Consider the following 25,442-nt stretch of genomic DNA (forward strand, 5'->3'; position numbering starts at 1 on the left):
AATGTGGAAAAAGTCAAGGGGTCTGAATACTTAAAAATGCACTGGCTTCATTGAGACACTTAACAGCTGCTTCCTAAAAGGAGCCTACTACATACAGTACATACAGTGCCTTGCGAAAGTATTTGGCCCCCTTGAACTCTGCGACCTTTTGCCACATTTCAGGCTTCAAACATAAAGATATAAAACTGTATTTTTTTGTGAAGAATCAACAACAAGTGGGACACAATCATGAAGTGGAACGACATTTATTGGATATTTCAAACTTTTTTAACAAATCAAAAACTGAAAAATTGGGCGTGCAAAATTATTCAGCTCCCTTAAGTTAATACTTTGTAGCGCCACCTTTTGCTGCGATTACAGCTGTAAGTCGCTTGGGGTGTGTCTCTATCAGTTTTGCACATCGAGAGACTGACATTTTTTCCATTCCTCAGCTCGAGCTCAGTGAAGTTGGATGGAGAGCATTTGTGAACAGCAGTTTTCAGTTCTTTCCACAGATTCTCGATTGGATTCAGATCTGGACTTTGACTTGGCCATTCTAACACCTGGATATGTTTATTTTTGAACCATTCCATTGTAGATTTTGCTTTATGTTTTGGATCATTGTCTTGTTGGAAGACAAATCTCCGTCCCAGTCTCAGGTCTTTTGCAGACTCCATCAGGTTTTCTTCCAGAATGGTCCTGTATTTGGCTCCATCCATCTTCCCATCAATTTTAACCATCTTCCCTGTCCCTGCTGAAGAAAAGCAGGCCAAACCTTGATGCTGCCACCACCATGTTTGACAGTGGGGATGGTGTGTTCAGCTGTGTTGCTTTTACGCCAAACATAACGTTTTGCATTGTTGCCAAAAAGTTCAATTTTGGTTTCATCTGACCAGAGCACCTTCTTCCACATGTTTGGTGTGTCTCCCAGGTGGCTTGTGGCAAACTTTAAACGACACTTTTTATGGATATCTTTAAGAAATGGCTTTCTTCTTGCCACTCTTCCATAAAGGCCAGATTTGTGCAATATACGACTGATTAGTGTCCTATGGACAGAGTCTCCCACCTCAGCTGTAGATCTCTGCAGTTCATCCAGAGTGATCATGGGCCTCTTGGCTGCATCTCTGATCAGTCTTCTCCTTGTATGAGCTGAAAGTTTAGAGGGACGGCCAGGTCTTGGTAGATTTGCAGTGGTCTGATACTCCTTCCATTTCAATATTATCGCTTGCACAGTGCTCCTTGGGATGTTTAAAGCTTGGGAAATATTTTTTTGTATCCAAATCCGGCTTTAAACTTCTTCACAACAGTATCTCGGACCTGCCTGGTGTGTTCCTTGTTCTTCATGATGCTCTCTGCGCTTTTAACGGACCTCTGAGACTATCACAGTGCAGGTGCATTTATACGGAGACTTGATTACACACAGGTGGATTGTATTTATCATTAGTCATTTAGGTCAACATTGGATCATTCAGAGATCCTCACTGAACTTCTGGAGAGAGTTTGCTGCACTGAAAGTAAAGGGGCTGAATAATTTTGCACGCCCAATTTTTCAGTTTTTGATTTGTTAAAAAAGTTTGAAATATCCAACAAATGTCGTTCCACTTCATGATTGTGTCCCACTTGTTGTTGATTCTTCACAAAAAAATACAGTTTTATATCTTTATGTTTGAAGCCTGAAATGTGGCAAAAGGTCACAAAGTTCAAGGGGGCTGAATACTTTCGCAAGGCACTGTATGAGCCAGGGCAGGAGACCATCCAGTCACCCCTGTGTGCCTAAAAGTGTCTGCGAAGTGGAATATCATTATGTTACAAAACAGGAGCACATGCATGCGATTAAGGTCATACAGTACTAATATATACCATGCACCTGTTCCTCCTCCTGACCACCATAACCCAACCTGTTGCACAACAGAGTGACCGACCTGGATGAGCTGCTGATCCCCACACATGGCGGCCGGTGGCTGTGAGATGCACTTCAGTAATTAAATCAGTGTTTGATGTGGCCTGTTGACCTTCCTGTAGTTCATGCACTCAGCCCTCACCACAGAGGACACAGATGTCTCGTTCATCATCCCCTTACCTATCAGCCCAGGGTCATAAAAAGGTGTGCGTGTAACAGCAGGAGAGGGCCCTGCTCTCCAAGGTTAAGGACAAAGAGAGAGGGCAGGTGGTGGTGGCAGATTGCGAATGTTTTCAAACACCTTGATGTGCTGGATGTTGGCATAGTCAGGGAAATAATGAAAATAATTTAAAATGCACTGAAGACCCATTATGCGGTGAAATTAAACACTTATACCAGGGCTGTGTACTTCCATACTCGCTCTGCTCCTCTGCCACTGCAAAGCAAACCTCCTTGAATTAAAGGAATCAGAAATTGAAATGTAATGCCCTTTGACAACGGAACATGAAAGCACTGCCTGATTTATTTATACTCCCAAGGCACAACAGTTTCGGTCTTAACAAAATTCATGAGTGTTAACCAGCTTTGTACATTCACAGCTAAAGTGCGAACTCAATCATACTCGTTGAGTGTTCAGCATAAATAACAAAAAAAAAATACAAATTCGTATGCATGTTAATAGTCATCTTGGGAAAACATCACTTTTCCGTGCACACAGGGTTAATTTACATATGTATACACCATGTGGCGCTGGACATTTGACCGGCATCATTTTAATTTACCGGACATTTCAGAAATGTACCGAACCCATATGCGTTGGGTGTGTAACCTGATCAGGGCGACCACCCACACAAAATTACCTTTCACATTTAGATTCTGCTAATTCATATTAACAGAACAAGTCGAGGATGCAACGATGTGTAGTCCCTTCTTACCTAATTCTGATGCACACTTTGAAGATGTTTGAATAACTGTCCACATTCACTTTTCCAACACCACGAGTAACAAAAAAGCAAAATCCCTAGCCTATGTCAATCTACTATCACCATAGTAGAAAAGTTGACTTTGTCTATTGGTCAGCTTGTTGAGAAAGAAATGGCCTATTCCAAACAGACTCTGGGACAGCTGAGGGACGACAGATCCCTAATACATACAACCAGTAGGCCTAGGCTACATAAAACAAATAACAAAACATTAACAAGCAATGAGTCTGATGCAACAGATGAGAAGTATTAGCTTATAATGTTGTTAAACTATTATTTCTTCACATTATAAGCGCAGCAATGCACACAAGGCAGTAGGCTGCGCGCTAACGTTTGTTCGGGAAAACAATGCTGTCAAAAGCGTGAGTGTTTTCATATGACAGACATGTAGAAAGAGGGGAGATCTAACATGCAACAACTAGCTTGGGTTATTAATATGACTAGGATTGTGCCTTTAACTTTGTTTCATTGTCAAGTAGCCAAACAATTATATGGTCTCATATTGGCGAGGCTACTTTGGGGCTGGATTTAGGAAGCAAGGTAAGACATGCCTCAATATGTAGTACAAATGGTCCATTTTCAGACAATTAAGAATGTTTTTGAAAATGCATACTGCCTCCAGTTTACTGCAAAGTGGTGTGCCGAACTGATGAAGCCTGCCTTCCGTAGCCTATGCATTTGCTGTTTGAGATGCTGTAGCAGCAGCTCTCATGTTGTCTGACAGATTTTCCGCTCAAAGGCTCTGTATGTGATAAGGTACATAACTAATATATACTGTACACGAGCCAATTTAATTCCACTAAATTATGCAAATTAACCAATACACCGATAAGCATGACCAGACAAATGTATTCACATCGACTATTATTTAAATCAATGAATGGCTAGCATTATTTCACAATGGGATTTTTTCTTCTCCTGGATAAATGCCAGGGTCAATTTTACACATTATCGTTTCTATTTATTTATTTTATCGGCCAAAAGCCGGCTATTACCAACTAACATAAATCCTGGTATACACGCAATTATAATGTGCCTTGATTTAACACTAGATAAGGAATAACTACGCCAGAGGCTAGCAGAGGGGAGCTTTAAATCAAGGAAATAGTTCAGGCTACAGTCTGTGCATGTTTGCTTTTTCCCCCACGTGCGTGCTGGCAGTCGACAATGCGTAATGTTTCTCAATGAGATAAAGGCTCTAAAAATGGCTTCTCCAACAGCTGCTTCAACTCCCCTCCTAAATCCAGCCCCACCTTCTGCCTGTGCTTCTTATTTTCTGAGCCATAATATTTTTTTAAGATTAACTAATGTTCTTAGTGAGAGGGGGTGGGGGGCTTAATGCTGGAAGAGACAGAGTATTATCATATTCTAATAGCCGGTACCAATGCCTGTAACAATACACATAATTGATCAAGCTGACATCTCTATTGAAATATTGTGGGTGTTGCAATCGCCTCAAGGCAGACGGACTCTGCTCAAATGACTGCATGGCAGGGATTCTTGCTTTGAGTATGCCAGGGAATAGATGGGTTCCCATTTTATTCCACCTTACTTTTTCAACAAAAAATAAAAATGATTGTGCAAGAGAGTCAGGATCTAGCTGGCAGGTAGGACAAAGCTGACTGCATACACACACCTGCAGATGCAGAACCCTGTGGCCAGGCCTGTCGCATTGTGTACCATCACACTGTGGTGGTCCAACATGCACAGCGAAGGAAGAGGCATGTATTAGCTTAGAATTCTAGAATTATGGACATTCATGTCCTTGATAAGCTGAATAACCTGAGTTAAACAAAAGAGAAACATGGTTTACATAATAAGGAGAACAATCTTAAACAGGTTCGGATCAAGGAAATAAAACGTTTAAGCTTTTGGGCCGAAGGTATGTTTACAAATGAACCCTGCCTAAAGCAGTGAGTCCTGATTCCTTTCCTCATCTGAAGACACTTCATCCAGACTGTTTAACGTCAAAAACTTCAGAGGAGCAACATTCCCTGAGAGAGGATCAAACAAACTCAAGAGCCTTAAAATGACAGATAGCTGGAAGCCTTATTTATCTGTTGGCTTGTAAAATCACTTCTTAGGCAGGAATAAAGTACATTTCAAGTTGTATTGATGTTTGACGTATTGTCTCAGACTTAGCACCCATAATTTATAAAGATTTATGTTCGTCTCATTCCACAAGCCATTAATGGAATGTATCTGAAAGGTGCAATATGTAACTTTTCAGGCAATCTGACCAAATTCACACAGAAATGTGAGTTACAGATCTGTCATTCTCATGGAAAGCAAGTCCAAAAAGCGGTTATTTCTATGCTTCTCATTAGGGGACGCACGATATATTGGTGAACATATCGGAATCACACGATATTAGTTTTTAAAAAGTCTAGTTTAACGCCCATATGTGCAAAACCGATGTCAAAGCTGACGTGCATACCTATATAAAGTAGGTACATGACGTAATGACGCCATGAAAAATGTTGCACTATACTTACAACACAGCCCACAATGTCTGCTGTGTGGATCGAGCAGTCATTTGAAAGACTAACAAAATATCAGCGAGACAACTCAAAAGGCGAAATCCATTAAAGCCAAGATAATGGAATTCATTGCCCTTGACAATCAACCGTTCTCCGTCGTGGGCGATTTTGGCTTTCGCAGACTGATCGAGCACTGATACACACTACCAAGAGCGGTATTTTTCAGATGTTGCCCTACCGGAGTTAAACAGTAATAGTGTCACTGCTATTGACTTAACATACAGTTGAAGTCGGAAGTTTACAAAAACAAGTTCTAATGACTCCTACCTATTGTTAACAACCTATAGGTTTTGGGAAGTCTGTTAGGACATCTACTTTGTGCATGACACAAGTAATTTTTCCAACAAACAGTTTACAGACAGATTATTTCACTTATGTATCACAATTCCAGTGGGTCAGAAGTTTACATACACTAAGTTCACGGTGCCTTTAAACAGCTTGGAAAATTCCACAAAATTGTGTCATGGCTTTAGAAGCTTCTGATTGACATCATTTGAGTCAATTGGAGGTGTACCTGTGGATGTATTTCAAGGCCTAACTTCAAACTCAGTGCCTCTCTGCTTGACATCATGGGAAAATCAAAAGAAATCAGCCAAGGCCTCATAAAAAAAATGGTAGACCTCCACAAGTCTGGTTCATCGTTGGGAGCAATTTCCAAAAGCCTGAAGGTACCAAGTTTATCTGTACCGACAATAGTACGCAAGTATAAACAGGTTCTGTCTCCTAGAGATGAATGTACGTTGATGTAAAAAGAGCAAATTAATCCAAGAACAGCAGCAAAGGACCTTGTGAAGATGCTGGAGGAAACCGGTACAAAAAGTACCTCCATCCACAGTAAAACGAGTCCTATTTAGACATAACCTGAAAGGCCGCTCAGCAAGGAAGAAGCAACTGCCGAAGAATACCATCGCAACCGTGTAGCACGTGGGTGGCAGCATCATGTCGTGGGGGTGCTTTGATGCAGGAGGGACTGGTGCACTTCACAAAAGAGAGAGCATCATGAGGACGGAACATTTTGTGGATATATTGATGCAACATCTCAAGACATCAGTCAGGAAGTTAAAGCTTGGTTGCAAATGGGTCTTCCAAATGGACAATGTCACCAAGCACACTTCCAAAGTTGTGGCAAAATGGCTTAAGGACAACAAAGTCAAGGTATTGGAGTGGCCATCACAAAGCACTAACCTCAATCCCATAGGAAACTTGTGGGCAGATCTGAAAAAGCATGTGCGAGCAAGGAGGTCTACAAACCTGAATCAGTTACACCAGCTCTGTCAGGAGGAATGGGCCAAAATCCACCCAACTTATTGTGGGAAGCTTGTGGAAAGCTACCTGAAATGTTTGACCCACGTTAAACAATTTAAAGGCAATGCTACCAAATACTAATTGAGTGTATGTAAACTTCTGACCCACTGGGAATGTGATGAAATAAATAAAAGCTGAAATAAATCATTCTCTCTAATATTATTCTGACATTTCACATTCTTAAAAGTAAAGTGGTGATCCTAACTGACCAAGACAGGACATTTTTACTAGGATTAAATGTCAGTAATTGTGTAAAACTGAATTTAAAAGTATTTGGCTAAGGTGTATGTAAACTTCCGACTTCAACTGTACATCCTATGGAACGTTTGGGTCTTTGCGTGTCAAATACAGTAGCACTGTCAAGCTGTACAAACATGCAAACACCGGCCACGAACGATGTGTTTACAATACAGTGTTGGTAATAAATCATAATTTGTTCAACAGCAACTTCTGGGGTAGCTTTAGCTTGGTACCTAGCTAGTGCCAATACAACCAGCCTGAAAACAATAACCAGTAGAAACTGTAGTCATTTGCCTTATTCTTAGCAATGATTTAGGAATCCTTGTGAGTAAATATTAGCTAGGTTGCCACTTGTTGTTCGCCTATTGAAATTGAACTTCAGTTCATGAAAATAAATAGCTAGCCAGCTACTTAACTTCTCATGGCTTAGATCCCGCTAACGGGATTGATATGACAACAGCCGGTGAAAGTGCAGGGCGCCAAATTCAAAACAGAAATCTCACAATTAAAATTGCTCAAATATTTAAGTATTTTACACCATTTTAAAGATAAACTTGTTGTTATTCCCACCACAGTGTCCGATTTCAAAAAGGCTTTACAGCAAAAAGCAAACCAAACGATTATGTTAGGTCAGCACCTAGTCACAGAAAAACAGTCATTTGTCCAGCCAAAGAGAGGAGTCACAAAAAGCAGAAAGAGATAAATTAATCACTAACCTTTGATGATCTTCATCAGATGACATACATGTATTGTGTAACATGAAGTCCTATGAGTGTTTTGTTCGATAAAGTGCAGATTTATATCCAAAAATCTCAGTTTACATTGGTGCGTTACGTTCAGTAATGTTTTGCTTCCAAAATATCTGGTGATTTTGCAGACAGCCACATCAATTTACATAAATAGTAATCATAAACTTTAATATAAGATACAAGTGTTATACACAGAATTAGAGATATACTTCTCCTTAACTTGTTATGGCTGCAATCCCGATATTGGGATAAGTGTCATCAACAACCGCTGTATAGCATAGCGCTACATACAAAAAATATTACTATAAATATTTATATTCATGAAATCACCAGTGCAATATAGGAAAACACAGCTTAGCCTTTTGTTAATCCACCTGTCGTGTCAGATTTTGAAATGATGCTTTACAGCAAAAGCAATCCAAGCGTTTGTGTAAGTTTACCGATCGCACGATAAAACATTAAGTACACTTAGCATCAGGTAGCTCGGTCACGAAAATCAGAAAAGCAATCAAATTAATAGTTTACCTTTGATGATCTTCGGATGTTTTCACTCACGAGACTCCCAGTTACACAACAAATGTTCCTTTAGTTCCATAAAGATTATTTTTAGATCCAAAATACCTCTGTTTGTTTGTCGCGTTATGTTCAGAAATCCACAGGAAAGAGCGGTCACGACAACGCAGACGAAAATTCCAAATAGTTTCCATAATGTCCACAGAAACATGTCAAACATTTTTTATAATCAATCCTCAGGTTGTTTTTAAAATATATAATCGATAATATATCAACCGCAAATGTCTTTCACAGTAGGAGAGGGGAAAACAATGGCTGTCCAAATTCTGTTGCGCGAGCAAAACTCATGTGACCACTTGACACAATGTTATCGTTCTGGCTCATTTTTCAAAATAAAAGCCTGAAACTATGTCTGAAGATTGTTGACACCTTGAGGAAGCGATAGGAAAAGGAATCTGGTTCATATCCCTTTAAATCCAGCAAAGGGAGGCTATGGAACATGGAGTTTTCAAAATAGAAGCCACTTCCTGTTTTGATTTATCTCAGGGTTTTGCCTGCAATATCAGTTCTGTTATACTCACAGACAATATTTTGACAGTTTTGGAAAGTTTAGAGTGTTTTCTATCCAATACTAATTATATGCATATATTAGCAACTGAGACTGAGGAGCTGGCCGTTTACTGGCACCTTTTCATCCAAGCTACTCAATACTGCCCCTGCAGCCATAAAAAGTTAACGTGACCGCTGTGTCAGATTTCAAAAACAATTTACGAAAAAAGCAAACCATGCAATAATCTGAGTACGGCACTCAGACAACAAATCAAGCCATACAGATATCCGCCATGTTGGAGTAAACAGAAGTTAGAAATAGAGTTATAAATATTAATTTACCTTTGATGATCTTCATCAGAATGCACTCCCAGGAATCCCAGTTCCACAATAAATGTTTGATTTGTTCGATAAAGTCCATAATTTATGTCCAAACACCTCCTTTTGTTAGCGCGTTCAGTTCACAAATCCAAACTCACAACGCAGGGGCAGGTCCAGGCGAAAGTTCAGAAATAAAGTCGTATTACAGTTCGTAGAAACATGTCAAACAAAGTATAGAATCAATCTCTAGGATGTTTTTATCATAAATCTTCAATAATGTTCCAACTGGAGAACTCCTTTGTCTTCAGAAATGCAATGTAACGCAAGCTAACTCTCACGTGAACGCACGTGACAAGCTCGTGGCACTCTGCCAGACCACTACTCATTCAGCACCCATTCCCCCCTCCTTCACAGTAGAAGCATCAAACAAGGTTAAAAGACTTGACATCTAGTGGAAGCCTTAGGAAGTGCAATTTCACCCCAAAGACACTGTATATTCATTCGATAGGCAAAGAGTTGACAAACTACAAACCTCAGATTTCCCACTTCCTGGTTGGATTTTTTTCTCAGGTTTTTGCCTGACATTTGAGTTCTGTTATACTCACATATATCATTCAAACAGTTTTAGAAACTGTAGAAGAGTTAGATGAGTTACACAAGTCAGAAATAGAGATAAAATGAATCACTTACCTTCGATGATATTCATATGGTTGCACTCAGAAGACATTCATTTATTCAATAAATGTTCCTTTTGTTCGATAAAGTCTATTTTTATATCCAAAAACCTCAGTTTTGTTTGTGTGTTTTCTTCAGTACTCCACAGGCTCAAACGAAGTCACAACAGGCAGACAAAAAAATTGTATCCATAAAGTTCATAGAAACATGTCAAACGATGTTTATATTCAATCCTCAGGTTGTTTTTAGCCTAAATAATCGATAATATTTCAACCGGACAATAACGTCGCCAATATAAAAAGGTAAACAAGAAAGGCACTCTCTCGGTCGCGAGCATGAAAAAGCTCTGACACGGCAGGGTCCACTCATTCCGACTACTCTTACTCCCTCATTTTTCAGAAAACAAGCCTAAAACAAATTCTAAAATGTTTTGACATCTAGTGGAAGGCATAGGAACTGCAATTTGAGTCCTAAGTCAATGTATACTGTAAAGGCATTGAATAGAAAACTACAACATCAAAAATCCTACTTCCTGAATGGATTATTCACAGGTTTTCGCCTGCCAAGTCAGTTCTATTATACTCACAAATACTATTTTAACAGTTTTGTTAACTGTGTTTTCTATCGAAATTTACCAATTATATGCATATCCTATCTTCTGGGACTAAGTAGAAGGCAGTTTAATTTGGGTACGCTTTTCATCCAAAATTCCAAATGCTGCCCCCTACCCTAGAGAAGTTAACCCTGTTGCACAAAGCTAATGTGCAGCCAGCTAGTTTCATCTGGCTAGTGAGGCTCGACTGAAGCGGGTTGTGTTGTGAAGCTAGGCACAATAAGGATTAGGCACAATAGTGGAATTTGCCGTTTGCCTTCAAGATAAAAGTCTGTCATTGACAGTGATGCAAATGAATACAAACAGAATTGTGCAGTCCACTATTGTGGTTAATCCTTATTGTGCTAGCTTCACATAGATGGGTCACCCCACCATTAGTCAAATAAGAACCGTTTTATAAATTAGGGTTATTTTAGATGACACCTAGCTAACTATAGTAACTGAAACAGATGTGTTATTTGACATGCATCTTTGACACGCAAAGACCCAAACGGCGTTCCATAGAAATCCTGGATGAGAATGAAACGACTGAACAAATGAACAACGAAACAGAACAGCAAGTAAGTGTAAGAAATAGCTTTAGATTATATTTTACTGGTAAGGGGGACATACATAAATTCCAACAAAATAACTTTTTGGTCAGTGTGGTGTGCGTAAACTTTATTTAACTGGGCAAGTCAGTTAAGAACAAATTCTTATTTATAATGATGGCCAGACGACACTGGGCCAATTGTGCGCCGCCCTATGATACTCCCAATCACAGCCGGATGTGATAGGGCCTGGATTCAAACCGGGACTGTAGTGACACCTCTTGCACTGAGATGCAGTGCCTTAGACGCCTGCGTCCATGTGTGTGTGTTAACTATACTAGAACACTTAAAAGGCCGCTAAAATTGTAAATATCGGTTTATCGTTGTCAGTTGTTGGCAAGGAAAATATAGGATATTGGTATCGGCCAAAAATTTCATAACGGTGCATCACTACTTCTCATTCTTAAATTTCATTCTTGCATCTTTTACTTTTGTACACCAACTTCAAACAACTGAAAATACAATATTTTTGGTTATGGAAAACATATTTCACAGCGGTGTAGATGGTACAATCATTCATTACAGTATAGTTGCTTGTTGTGTTACAAATTTAAATTATGCGAACTATTCGAATTTTAGCAAACAGATAATCCGGGAGCGATTTCTGCATGGTGCATCTTTAAGTTTCAGATCCATTGCTTAGGACTCATTTGTGAGAAAGAAAAAAAAGAGGCAGACTTAAGGTTTTTAGAGACCTGCACACCAGGAGTAGCGTTAACGCAGAAAAAATATATATATAATATGTGTTGTGTTTTGTAAACGCAGATTTAAAATGCTATTTTTTTGTCATTTCTGCTCGGCATCAGACTAATGTGTAGTTAATTTCCTCCAGTGATTGTCTTGGTGTAGCCTAATTTTCTCTAGTAAAATGCAAGATTAATTTCAAGCATAACATTAGGTCATGTACAGGGATGCAAACTGGTGAGGACCCAAAAAGGTGACACTTTTTTTTGTTGCACAGAAACATGAAGAAAAAAAATCCCTGCTAGGAGGAAATGTAGGTTAACTAATTAAACAAAATAATATGATCTACATGATCAGTCTGTGTGTAAAATACAAAGTGGTTAATGTGAACCTAATTCACAGCTAAAAGATGTAAAAAAAAAAAAGCAATCCAATTATTTATTGCCTAGACTAAACTGCAAATGACTCACGCATTTAGAAAAAACAATACACAAATATTGCAGTTAGCCATGACAGCCTTTATAATAGAACACTTGTGACCACACACACACACACTGCACTTGGGGAAAAAAACATCTTAAAGTAGAAATAGAATGAAACAGGCATTCTATTTTTGCTCTATTATAGTGGCCACTATAGTAGACATTGATCATGTGCACAAGGCTACATGTGTGCAAAAATAACATTCATCCACTCTATTGAAAAAGTGAGAAAGATGGGAAGTGTGTGGTGTTGCTTTCAACTCTGTGGCCTTCAGTTTAAGCCAGGCCCAGCTCCAGCTACATTTGATCCCTGAATCCACTTGTTTCACAAGCAACACCTCATTTTCACCTAATTCTTTAATTCTGAAAATGAACCACATATTGTAGAGGGAAAACATTAGTTAACTGGTCAACATTTCACACCGATTGCCAGGGTCCAGTAAGCAGCAACTAAAGCATTATAATTTGCGGAACAGCAAGGAGTCGTAACGTTATACAAATTAATACTATAGCTAATTGGTTAGATTGCTAACGTTAGCTCATCTGATGTTGTACCGTTAGCTAGCTAAAGTTAGCCGTCTGCCTTCATTAGCCAGCTAATTTTCACACCATAAACTCAATTGTTTGATCAGTTAAGTTTGCTAATTGTTGCTCAACATTTATCTGGCTAGCTAACGGCGAATTCGATCCAGCTAGCAAGATACTTAACACTAACAATAACGTTACTTGTTCCACCACACTTTCTCCCTCACCTCAAACTTTCCAAATGCCAGTTGTTTTTCGGTTACAGCTCATTGAAGTACGCTTTCGTCACCTTCTCACCCCCGTCTCCGTGGTCAGGCTTCTCACCGACCTCTGTTATTGTTCAGGGGATGCGCTGCTGTAACTGGCAAACAGCCTTTCTACTCTCTGCTGTCTTTCCAGAGCATGCGCTAATGCTGCAAATAGGTTGTCTCCTCCCTCTTCAGTCGCCTGCTGCATTCTGTTATGTGAACGATTGGCTGAGCCTTAGATACAGCCAGTATTGCTACAAACGTGCATCACTCGTTCGCTTACAGCCAGTAATGTGATCCAAACCCCCCTTTTTTTGCAAAAAAGACCTTGCTTTTTCATTGTAAGCACATTTCCTTGTGTGGCTGCTTGCCAAATAGTGTTGCATTTCGGATGAAAATGAAGCTATTTCCTACCGACTGTTTTGCACTAATGTATTTTCTGTGAAGAAAAACTAGCTGCGGACCTTGACTTTCAATATCAAACGCAGGTGGAATGGTTTACAACGCAAATTTTTGGATGGCCCGCGTTTTGAAAATGCAGATTTCTTAACTCTAACGCGACCTCTGGCACACTTGACCTTAAGCTTCTGAAAGTTCATTTTCTCATTTTTTATTTTATTTAATAAGAGAAGTGGATAACAAAAGATGGCCCAAATTTGGCAAATAAATCCCTCATACCATGCATGATAAACACTCCTTGGGTCCTTTAGCCTAGTAATTCTTCTACAGGAGCAGGGCAGTTGAGCGATCAAACAGGTGAATTTGAAAAATGATATTTCCGTCACAGTTAGCCATTTATCCATCAGGGACCATTATTCCTTATTTCGGGATGGAGGGCGTTGCAGGGCTGTGCGTATGTGATCATCAAGTGACCCAGTGATGGATGTGGTGGGGTGTTCATCATCTTAACAGACCTTCGGCCTGATGACTGATGTGAGAATCAGCAACACCGTAACCTTTTTTTTGTTATTGAAAGGTTAAAACACACCACACAAACACAGGGAAAATTCCATTCAATAGTGCACATCCACCAATATTTTATGGCACATCTGCATTGTAATCATTAAGCAAGCAACATACGTTGTACAACGAGTAAAATTAAAAATTACATTACGTATTGGAAAAGCCCAGGTTCCTAATGAACACAACCCTGCACCAATCCTACCTAACATATCTTTACCAGTCACAATTCACTTTATTCCCTCATTAAAACATTGATGGGCTAGCCCAGGGATTCAGAAACGTTTTAACTCAGGCCCCCTTTCAGCATTGAAGGGTTACTAATAGCTCCTCCCTGTGTAGGCTAGTGCTTTGGCACTGCATCTCAGTGTTAGAGGCGGCACTACAGATCCTGGTTCGATTCCAAGCTGTATCACAACCAGCCGTGATTGGGAGTCCCATAGGGCAGCGCAAAATTATCCCAGCATCGTCCGGTTTAAGGTTTGGCCGGGGTAGGCCGTCATTGTAAATAAGAAACTGTTCTTAACTGACTTGCCTAGTCAAATAAAACTTGTGAATAAGGAATTAACTCTGAATACAGTGGCATCCCCGCCAGCTTGTAAATGAGGCTTGAAAACAAGAGCTACTATTAATCATGATCACTGGCCGTAATGGAATGCAATCGGGACGACTTAATGGTCCACTCGCTCTCCAAACCGAAAATGAAAGGATGACATTTTTAAAAAGGGAGGGGGTTAGCGAGTGTGTTTCGGGTTAGGGATCAGCGTCGTTTCGCACTCCCGGGCAGACGAGGGAACAAGGCTTCACTCGACGCAGGGCCTGTACGACTCCAGCATGTTAAAATATTTAAGGTCCGCTTGGGTCTCTGAATATTCATGGGCTGTCGTCCTCATCATGAGATTGTGAAGGACACAGCAGCATCGTCCCCGGAGTGTAATCCAATTCTACATGTTCTTGCTTTATATTCCAAGGACGAAACGGGGCCTCGGGCAGAGTGAGTAAGTGAGTGAGTGGGGCCGAGCGGGCGGATGTTGGGTTGGAGGTGAAGCTCGCTGCTGCCAGAATGAGAGGAGGGATGCAACTGTTGCAGCCATGTCACGAGAACTGAATTTGAAATGATGACCTCAAGCCAACACTGCCCGTCTACATTGGGCCCATGCATGACAATAGCTCAGGTTGAACAGTTCATGATGCCTTCTCTTATCGCTCTTGCTTTGTGTCCGTTTCTAGATAAAGGGCAGACTTTCCAAACAGTGAAATATAGAAATAAACTGATATGTTCTAGTGCAATATGGATTATCACCTGAGCATAATAAATATTGATTTATTTCAAACAGGGTAACAGAAAACTAGGCTGACTGGCTGCCTGAAACTCCACTCTACTTTGAGATACTACAATATGATATTCTTGTTTGAGTCAAAAGACAGGACAAAAGAACCTCACCCTGGCCGTGATCAGCGAACAATAGCCGAAGACCATTTATAAACCAGGTGGTGCGAGCCCTGAATGCTGATTGGCTGAAAGCTGTGGGTATGACTAAACAAAGATTTTTACTGTTCTAATTACGTTGGTAACCCGTTTATAATCCGTTTATAATAGCAATAAGACACCTCTGGGTTCTGTGGTATATGACCAATATACCATGGCTAAAGGCTGTATGCAGGCACTCCATATTGGCTATATACCACACCTCCTCCGGGCCATATTGCTTAATTATACAACGGGTGGTTTGGAATTCCCATTGTTAGAGTCTATCGCGCCCATTATATACGACAACATACACATGGCCAGGTTCATAAAAAGTGCCATAGTTTACATCGTTACCTAGCAACGCACTACTTTTACAGATCAACTGCCAAGCCATGAAACTTACAAACATGAGCACCACTGTAAAAAGCATATAGACATCTGACATTTACAAACAATGTTGCAATATTAAAATTTGATCTCCACTGTGTCCCATAATAAAGAACATGTTGGGAGTTGGGAAGAGACAGACGTAAGGCTTTTCTCAGTCAGTCGAAATGATAAAATCAGCATAATTGTTAAGGATATATGCAAAGAAATGCAGCTAGTTTGCCATCTTTCCAGCTTCAATCTGAAGTGATTGTGTGAGCTGAGTAGTAGGCTAGCTAGCAGGGGGGGGACTATTTTTGTTTGCCACAGCAACCTGCAAAGTTATGGAACTATCAACCAGTAGTAGTTTTGCTTTACCTGACAGTCAAAATGAATAGAACTAATGACCAGAGAACACCTAAAATTGCACTTGACAACCAGTGTTAGTGAATGTAGCATCACGGTTTGTTGAAAAATTGATTGTTTGGGAATAATTTAGCTTTTTAATGCTGGTAACTCGCAGTATAAAAAGCAATAATACACTTGAGTCCATGTGTTATGACATTTTTATTATACCACGTCACAGTCATGATAAAGATTTCACATGGCCTCTAATGTATTATTGCTTATGTGAACAAATAAAAACATTTGTGAAAGAATTTAGTTTATGAGATTGACTCAAAGGAGTTCTTTCAGACCCACCAATACAATAGAGAAAGGCTTCATTTGAATGAGACCCAAACCCAATCACACTCCCAGGATCTACTTGCTTGTTTTCACAAGGTATCCTAGCAACAAGCTTCCAGCTGGCACAGTGGAGTGCAGCATGCTTATCAGGTAACAACATCCAAGGTCTGCTGCACCCTTAGTCTCTCTGTGTTTACCTTACCCTAGGTCCCCAGCTTCACTCAGCACTGACCAGTCCACAGCCAGCTCTACAGGAGAGCTCATCAGGTTTCTGTGAAAATAACTGGCCAGGCCCCACAACTTAAACCAACACAGTCAAGTGCTGACTGGCTGGAGGATGTTTACTGGCATCTGCTTATTGTAGCCAGGACCGCCAGGACAGAAAGCGCCTTAGACACAGCCTAGACAGCCTTGACACAAGCCTCGGAAAGAGGAGAATCACCTTTGACGTTGAGCTCCCTGTAAAAGTTCATTTGTTTCAGTTGGCAAAGATAGCCTATATGAAAACTGTTACATCTCAGAAATCCAACTATAACCCTCGACACCCTTTACTTTATATTCTTGCAAATTATTTGTGAAGCACTTATGTAGGCCTTATACAATAATATAATCTTCATTAAGCCTAATTTATAGGCTAGACTAGGCATACTTCATTTAAAGAAATGCCCAAAGTTGCATTGAATCCCAATTGTGAAGAGGCTGCCTATGCATCATTGTGCCATGTCAGATGAATGCCATGATAAGTCTGGTAAAAATGCCATGCTTGTCTACTCTGATGAAGTGGGACAGTGCCCCAAATGATGAGCTCATGAAGCCATTATAATAGTGATGAGCCTCTCCACTAATGTACAACAATGTACAGCATGAACAAAAACCACATTGTTGGGCTAGTATAACACCCCTAACCAAACCTTTAACACAGCAGAAAGAGATGTGCCTGTCTGTGTAAACAAAGCACTTCATTATTGCAGGGCTTTTATCTATAACCAGTGGAGAGGAATGACATTGCTCTGCCCGTGGCTCTTCGCGGTCAGAGCAATATTTTTTTAGTTTCTTATTCAATACTCCGTCCAGCTGCTGGCGGTAATGCACCATTAACATTGGATGCCAACTGCCGTTAAACCCCATGGAAGATGTAGAATACAGTTTAGCAATCTGCTATGGACGCGTCTTTGCCAGAAGAATAGGCTACCTGGCGACTTCATTGATCATTTTCATATTTCAGATAGGTCTAGTTTGGGTGGGTCAATTATATCCCCCAGTATATAGGCCTACTGGCTATGTCTAAAGATAGCTGTAACATCGTAATGCCTTCCATACTTATGGGATGAAGATTAAACATTCTGACAACGTAATTACGATATTTGTGAGCAAGAAAAAGGTTAGACAGATCATGCTTTCCATCCAACCGCTGCATACGGGGCGGCAGGGTAGCCTAGTGGTTAGAGCGTTGGACTAGTAACCAACGCTGTTGCAAGTTGCAAGTTCAAACCCCCGAGCTGACAAGGTACAAATCTGTCGTTCTGCCCTTGAACAGGCAGTTAACCCACTGTTCCTAGGCCGTCATTGAAAATAAGAATTTGTTCTTAACTGACTTGCCTAGTTAAATAAAGGTAAAATAAAAAAAATACAGGTAGGCCGTATGATCCTGCTTTCTGTGGACTCCAGAGAAGTGACATGATATCCCTAGATGATATTGACTGCTAACATGAATGACTAAACTCAAAATGCAGGGATAAAACAGTTCATTTCTGTATCTTGCTTTAAAAAATGCATCAATGGCAGGCTACATTTGTTCAGGGATTGTGTGCGAGGTCAAAAGCTTTGAACCACTTCTTTTTGGGGGTTATGGATCAAAAGGTTTGAGAACCAACTGACCTACAGTACCATGGTTTCATTTATGTGGTGAGAGGAGGAGGAAAGGGCTGATTTCAGTGTAAATTCCAGGACAGCAACAAGGACACAAATAATAAGAGTGCTAAATGACCCTCCAGCACTGAGCTACCCACCGGCAATAATACAATCTGTATAATGGGCATCCCAGATGAAAAACATGTATTTTTATTTTATAGGTAATCAATGATAACCCATCTGCATCGCCTGACCTGCTGATAACGAGGGTAATTTCCATCCAAACTAGATGTCATGAGAGCCAATACCCATTTCAACAGGTCCCAGAGAGTTCAAGCTGCATGATACCACAGTGTCTACCATACCAAATCTACATATCTCTAGCCCCAATCTTTGTTCACTACTATTTATTAACTAGAGCAGGACATTTGAACATGGTGTTGCTCGGCAGATTACTTTTTTGGGGGGGGATTGTGAATCAAAGCTAATTAGGCTCTGTTCTATATCTATAAGGCTAAAGGAAATATTAAAACGGGCTACACTAAATATAGGCCTAATGGCTGAAATGACACACTCACAGTAACATTAACATATTTCATGGACATAAATCTGGTCGATAAACAGCTAATATGTAATTAATTTCTCTCTGGGTGTAAAAAGCACACCCTTGGCGCGGGAGGGGGATAAAGTTTACATGGTATTGGCAGATGGCTGACAGAAACTGCAGCACTTTGAAGAAGCCCTTTACAGGTTCTAAGGCAGATCAGGTTATTGTGTGTTAACTAACGTTATGCACTAACTAATGCAAAACAAAAACATCGCTTGATAGGTAGCGTTCAAAAATGCGTTGCCGAATGAACCAATTTCTCCCACGACGTAACAGCTAGCTCAGGCACATGAAATAACCATAAAATAAAATAAACCATGTGTTCGAAAAATTACATTCTTGAAGTAAAAATAATTTCCAGTCAATTGAAGAATAATAGGCTCTAGTATGGAATTTCAGAATTCCTGCATGGAATTTGGGGTGATCACACATTTTGACCAGTGATGCAATTTGGAATTCTCAGCTAACGCTAGCTAGCAAAACTATGTTAAAAAGCTATTTTCAATATTCTTTCAGTGAAAACAGGAGTAACCAAGTGAGTATAATCTGAAGTATAGTTACGTCACATGTAATTCCATAGAGCAGCCTACCAGATCGTTATTTTAGTCGCAAACATCTAAAAGTTTACTTTTTAGCATGTTGCTCGCCAGCGCAAGGAGTGAGACGACCTGTGTAACGTTGCATACTCACCACTCCATTTTCGATCGCTCTTTTGAAAATTGCGGATTAAAAAAAAAAGTACCCGGTGGAAGCAAAACTTACCTGCAATGAGAATAATCAATACAGAGCAGAGGTGGGATATCGAGAAATCCATTCCTTTCTGTCTATTCCAATACTTTTCTTTTAAAACTCGGTTGAAAAAATAACTTCTGCGGCGCTCCTGACAGACAGACCACTCTCCCGAAGCATCAAAACTCTCCGATCCTTTTTCGCCTCAGCAGGTGCATAGGAGAGCAGGAGTCTAGACACGTGATTTCCGGAGGGTAACAAAGTCGAGTGTACCAAGATACTTTCACGCCCCCTACCGTATTAGGCTATTATGCCGCGTTCAAGTGCTGCCGGAAACTCCTAGTTCCCAGTGGGAAATGGCACTTGAATGACCCAAATCTGAATTACAGGAGGGAAACTACTCGGAGAAAATGTTAGCCGAGTTGCGACGTTTCACCAGACCTTTTACCCCAAAATGAATCCGCTTTTGACAATTACAACCTTATCAATATGGATAATGTAGCTAGTCTGACCATATTGTGAATGTTTAATAAGCCAGCTAACTTTATTAGCAATGTCAGCAAGCTTTTCAAGCTCGCTAAAATCGTATTGGTTGAATAGTAATTTGATTTCCAACGGCTTGAACACAATCATGTTGGACTTACCTCGTCCCAGTTTCCTACAATATTTCGCCCGAGCACGTGAAGCCAGCAATACAACAATGAACACAGCTTCCCAATAGTTAAATTGTCATTTTACTGTTCAACCATTTGAAATACTGTAAACCAGACAAGCTATAAGAATGTTTGGAAAAGCTTTAAAACGTAGCCTATGACATTGCAAACATGCTTTTGAACAGCATCAGAAAGACTGAATTGAACAGGTGTCATCCATATACCTACATGCTTATTTTGATTGTGTGTACTGTAGGCCTACAGGTTGTTCAAATATTAAGTTATTTAATATTTACCAGATATGGCCTCTGATGGTGTGAAGGCAATAAGTATTACAATTACAGAATAGTCCAATCAAAACAGCATTGAGGTAGGATTAGAAAATGTGTTTAATGTCTCAGAATTTAAGTGGTAAGCGCAATTCATAATACTAATACACTGAATAAATAAAACAATTTCTCATTGGAACATAACTGATGGACAGTACAGTAGGAGGTAACATACAATTAACCCATCAAAAATAAATACGGTACATATATCTTCATAGCTATAAAATACACATCAAATTCCTATATTCCTTATCCATTACAACTAATTATTTTACTCACAAGAATACAAATTCTCTCAAGTGTAAAGAGTTAATGTTCTTACCATAAAAATAACAAATTCCAGTGACTATCTCACTACAAAAATACATAAAAAAATGTGGTCAAACATCTTGGTGGACTTTGTTTGCCACTTCCTTCCCCTTCCCTCTAACATTTCAGTCACTTAGCAGACACTTTTCCAGGGCGACTTACAGGAGCACTAAGGGTTAAGTGCCTTGCTCAATGGCACATTAACAGATGTTGTACCTAGTCGGCTCGGAGATTCAAACCAGCAACCTTTCAGTTACTGACCCAACACTCTTAACCGCAAGGCTACCTGTCACCCATGAACTATTGCTTGCTCTAGTGGTCACCCTCAACAGCTCAGGGAACCTGGAACAGGCTAATACTAACGTCAACACTTGCTACAGTGGTCCCTAACAGTAAGCCAGGCCTGGAGTGCCACCCCAGTATCCGAGCCCCCCTCTCTGGCCAGGCAGATCTAAGCCTTTGTGTCTGAAGGGCTGGGTGGGTCTGCCTTGAGGTCTGAAGCCATAGCGAGGAGGACGTGGAGGGACGTTATATCCTTTACCAGGCCCCATCTTCTTTTGCTTGGGCACTTGACACCACAGAGGAGCAGCTGGGTAGATCACCTATGAACAATAAAACATGTGGGAAATATAATTTAAATTGACCCATTGTCAGTGCTGACCAAGGAGGTATTCTGTATGGAAACACTACATTACTGGTTGTACCTGGTATGTGTGGTGATTTTGGGGACAGGTAGTGGATGGACGAGTTTCCCTGAGGCCACTATCCTCCTCTGAAGATGAACCGGAGTGGTAGTCAGACGTCACCCTCTCCACGGCACTGGTCACCTTCTTAGTCACAGTCTCATCACCAAAGAAACTGGCCACCGTGAAAGCATGGTTCTTCTCTCCATACCTGCGCGATAATGAAAGGAAGAAGCCAACAAGACTTGTGATGCTCGATCACTGAATGTATTTCAACAATTTAGTTACTTGACTGGTAAACAATGTAACAACTGAGGCTGCATACCAATTGTCTACCCATCTCCCAAAGTGTGAACTTGCACACTCTCCTGTAAATGGTTTAATGCCTTCCAGACAATAGTTACAAAAATCCAATGCTTTTAAATAAGACAGACTGACCTGCAGCACACCTCCCCAGGGTCTACCCACAGAGTGAGTTCTCTGGGCAGGCCAAGGTCCTTGTACTGAACCCCACTCTCCTGGCAGGCCCGCAGCAACTCTGGATCCTCCTTCTGCAACCTGTTCAGCCGAATACACCTGCGAAGTAGAGTATACAATACATTGATAACTCCAATCATACAAATCACTGCATATCAAAAACACACCTTACTCATGATGCCCTAGACTGGAGGTTCATAAAACTACTGGTATGAATGTCAAAATAGTGAGAGCAAGGCAACAGACTGGGGTCATATCAGTAAAGTTACCTGAAGGCCTGTCCTTTGCTGGGGTTGTCAGGGTACCAATGCCCCCTGAACTTCTCCTGCAGGGCAACAGTCAACTGCTCCACAAACATGTCCACTTTCTGGGTGTCCAACTTTTCCACCTTTTTGATCAGTCTTTTCAGGAACAACACCACTGCTGCAATCTCTTTTTTCATGTTTCACTGATGTGCTGTAATGATGGTCCAAATTCTAAAGATATAAGAGCGTGTCTTTTGTCAGATTAGTAGCTAGCTACCACATTTGACAACAATCAACTTTAGCCTATACACAAGTTAGCCTAGCTATAATAGGAAGCAACATGTTACCCCCATGAGTGGTTTCATCCATCAATGAATCTCAAAGCCCTTGAAGTATGTAGCAAGCAAAGCCTACCTTACAACACAAAACAGGCTGCCAAGAACTCGTTGCATGTAAACATTAAGCTAATTTAGCAGGTTAACTATTGTTAAAGCCAAAGGGCATTACAGTCTGGCGGGTGTTCGTCCAGAAAGGCGCGCTGTGACGCATAAATCCAGTTTAGCCATGTGACTGCCCGTGAGTCATAGCTGGCTAGCGCACAACAAAACCTTTACAAATTATGTAGTTGGACATGCATTATGTATGTATTAATTGCAGACATTTTTGGTGACAACTTTTCAGGTGAAGCTAGCTAAGAGAAAAGTTCACAAACAGCATGATTGAAGAACTTGATTTGTGATAGCTAATTTAGCTACTAGACTACCTTATTGTAGCTAGCTATATTATCTAGCTAAAAAAACTAGCAAGTTATAAATAATGTTAAAGAAGCAAACTTTGTAAACTACATTGCAAAAGTTGTCCGATTTCACAAAATTACAACAACAAAAAAGCAATCATATACCTTATTTGCTGCTCATCAACATGTGGACAACTGTTGCCAGCTCGACGCATGAATGTTTGAACCTCATTAGTATTCTGCCAGCGCCACAAACGATGACGACACTTCCGTGTGGCAATAAGTATTCAACCCCCTTGTTATGGCAAGCCTAAATAAGTTCAGGAGTAGAAATAAGCATAACAAGTCACATAATAAATTGTATGGATTTACTCCTTGTGCAATAATAGTGTTTAACATGAGTCATTCAAAAATCATCTCTGTACCCCACACATACAATTATAGTGTATTCGGAAAGTATTCAGACCCCTTCACTGCAAATGTATAATAAATAAATAAAATACATTCTTTACATAAGTATTCAGACCATTTGCTATGAGACTCAAAATTGAGATCAGGTGCATCCTGTTTCCATTGATCATCCTTGAGATGTTTCTACAACTACATTGGAGTCCACCTGTGCCAAATTCAATTGATTGGACATGATTTGAAAAGGCACACACCTGTCACTATAAGGTCCCACAGTTAGGATTGGGTCAAGGCACAGATCTGGGGAAGGGTGCCAAAAAATGTCTGCAGCATTGAAGGTCCCCAAGAACACAGTGGCCACCATAATTCTTAAATGGAAAAAGTTTGGAACCACCAAGACTCTTCCTAGAGCTGGCTGCCTGGCCAAACTGAGCAATCGGGGGAGAAGGACCTTGGTCAAGAACCCAATGGTCACTCTGAGAGATCTCCAGAGTTCCTCTGTGGAGATGGGAGAACCTTCCAAAATGACAACCATCTCTGCAGCACTCTACCAATCAGGCCTTTATGGTAGAGTTGCCAGACGGAAATCCCGCCTCAGTAAAAGGCACATGACAGCCCGCTTGGAGTTAGCCAAAAGACACCTAAAGACTCTCAGACCATGAGCAACAAGATTCTCTGGTCTGATGAAACCAAGATTGAACTCTGGCCTAAATGCAAAGCGTCTCGTCTGGAGGAAACCAGGCACTACTCATCACCTGGCCAATAACATCCCTACGTGAAGCGTGTTGGCAGCATCATGCTGTTGGGATGTTTTTCAGCGGCAGGGACTGGGAGACCGAGCAAAGTACAGAGCTCCTTGATGAAAACCTGCTCAGGACCTCAGACTGGGATGAAGGTTCACCTTCCCACAGGACAATAACCCTAAGCACACAGCCAAGACAACGCAAGAGTGGCTTCGGGACAAGTCTCTGAATGTCCTTGAGTGGCCCAGCCAGAGCCCGAACTTAAACCCGATTAAACATCTCTGGAGAGACCTGAAAATAGTTGTGCAGCAACACTCCCCATCCAACCTGACAGAGCTTAAGAGGATCTGCAGAGAAGAATGTGAAAAATTCCTGAAATATAGGTGTGCCAAGCTTGTAGCGTCACACCCAAGAAGACTTGATGCTGTAATCACTGCCAAATGTGCTTCAACAAGGGAAAAAGCAACAACAACAAAAAAGGTTGATCAGTAGGAAAGTGGGTCAAAGAAGTGAAAGTTTATTAGTGATGCTGAGGTTTGAGAAAGTTTTGCTGGGAAAAGTACAGAAAGGATTCCTTAGTTTCAATGTTAGAGAATTTGTCCCATTTGCACTGTGGTGTTTTAAATGCCAAATAATGGGACATGTAGCTGACAACTCAGTGTAAAGGAAAGATGTGCCTAGTGTGGAGGCGATAATGATTACGGTGAGTTTGGAAGCAATGTAAAGGTTAAGTGCTGTAATTGTGGTGGAGAGCACAGTGCAATATTTGGTCGATGCCAGGTGCAGAGAGAGGCTCAGAGATATAGGATCCGTCATGATGTATCATATGAAGAGGCTGTAAAACAGATTGGTAGAACTACAGTGCGGACTGATGGAGCTTACGTGGATGTAACTGTAGTAAGTGGACCTACTGTCAGGACTCGTGCTTCTGATGGTCCTGGCATGGTTTTAATGCCTGTTCAAAAATCTTGTGCGCATGAATGTGCGGTATCAAAGGACGCTTTTATTGGTAAGGTTAGCAATACGACACGGGTTGTGGAAAGCAAAAATGCCAGTTTGAAGGTTATTGTGGAGACGGCAAAATAGATATTGGGGTTAACAGACGTTACTGTTTTAATGGTTGTTGACATGCTGAACAATCCTAAGGGAGGAGTGTTTCAGCATGATGTAGATCAAGTTTAATGGGGGGGGAGGGGGGGGGTAGAAGTTAGTAGGGATTTTATTTTCATGTTAGTACAGAATTGGGAACACCATGATTGATCATACATTCCAGCACAGTAGGTATGCAATTT

At 40.7% G+C, this 25,442-nt stretch overlaps 2 protein-coding genes across 4 annotated transcripts in view; both read right to left on the reverse strand.

The window, feature by feature from the left end:
* The window catches only part of LOC139418264 (coxsackievirus and adenovirus receptor homolog), a 111,712-nt gene extending 91,874 nt beyond the window's left edge, over positions 1-19,838 (reverse strand). Inside the window, exon 1 of one of the 2 annotated variants that reach the window (XR_011635292.1) lies at positions 19,601-19,838. Coding sequence is in view for 1 of the 2 variants with exons in the window: in XM_071167590.1 (XP_071023691.1) it covers positions 19,601-19,652 (52 nt within the window). In the remaining variant the exon portion in view is untranslated. The remainder of the gene's footprint in view (positions 1-19,600) is intronic. The other variant, XM_071167590.1, reaches the window with a different exon arrangement.
* A 511-nt stretch (positions 19,839-20,349) lies between these two features.
* LOC139418265 (protein BTG3-like) lies at positions 20,350-23,237 on the reverse strand. 2 transcript variants are annotated; one of them, XM_071167591.1, is made up of 5 exons: positions 23,165-23,237; positions 22,288-22,494; positions 21,980-22,117; positions 21,563-21,752; positions 20,350-21,460 (listed from the first exon to the last, which is right to left on the reverse strand). In XM_071167591.1, exons 2-5 carry the CDS (start codon positions 22,458-22,460, stop codon positions 21,245-21,247), a joined length of 717 nt encoding a protein of 238 aa, XP_071023692.1. In that variant the 5' UTR covers positions 22,461-22,494; positions 23,165-23,237; the 3' UTR covers positions 20,350-21,244. The 2 variants fall into 2 exon arrangements, with proteins under 2 accessions (XP_071023692.1, XP_071023693.1); XM_071167592.1 differs by lacking the exon at positions 23,165-23,237 and adding an exon at positions 22,678-22,798 and having other exon boundaries at positions 20,592-21,460.
* Positions 23,238-25,442: the final 2,205 nt, after the last annotated feature.

The sequence above is a fragment of the Oncorhynchus clarkii genome, chromosome 10, assembly GCF_045791955.1.
Source record: "Oncorhynchus clarkii lewisi isolate Uvic-CL-2024 chromosome 10, UVic_Ocla_1.0, whole genome shotgun sequence".
Lineage (NCBI taxonomy): Eukaryota > Metazoa > Chordata > Actinopteri > Salmoniformes > Salmonidae > Oncorhynchus > Oncorhynchus clarkii.

What these genes read in the sequence shown, in the direction of transcription:
- LOC139418265 (XM_071167591.1), bottom strand. Translation starts at nt 22,460, where the DNA reads ATGAAAAAAGAGATTGCAGCAGTGGTGTTGTTCCTGAAAAGACTGATC. An exon ending in AGCAAAGGACAGGCCTTCAG is followed by an intron (nt 22,118 to 22,287) that starts GTAACTTTACTG and finishes TCTACTTCGCAG; the next exon opens with GTGTATTCGGCTGAACAGGT. An exon ending in CCTGGGGAGGTGTGCTGCAG is followed by an intron (nt 21,753 to 21,979) that starts GTCAGTCTGTCT and finishes ATTATCGCGCAG; the next exon opens with GTATGGAGAGAAGAACCATG.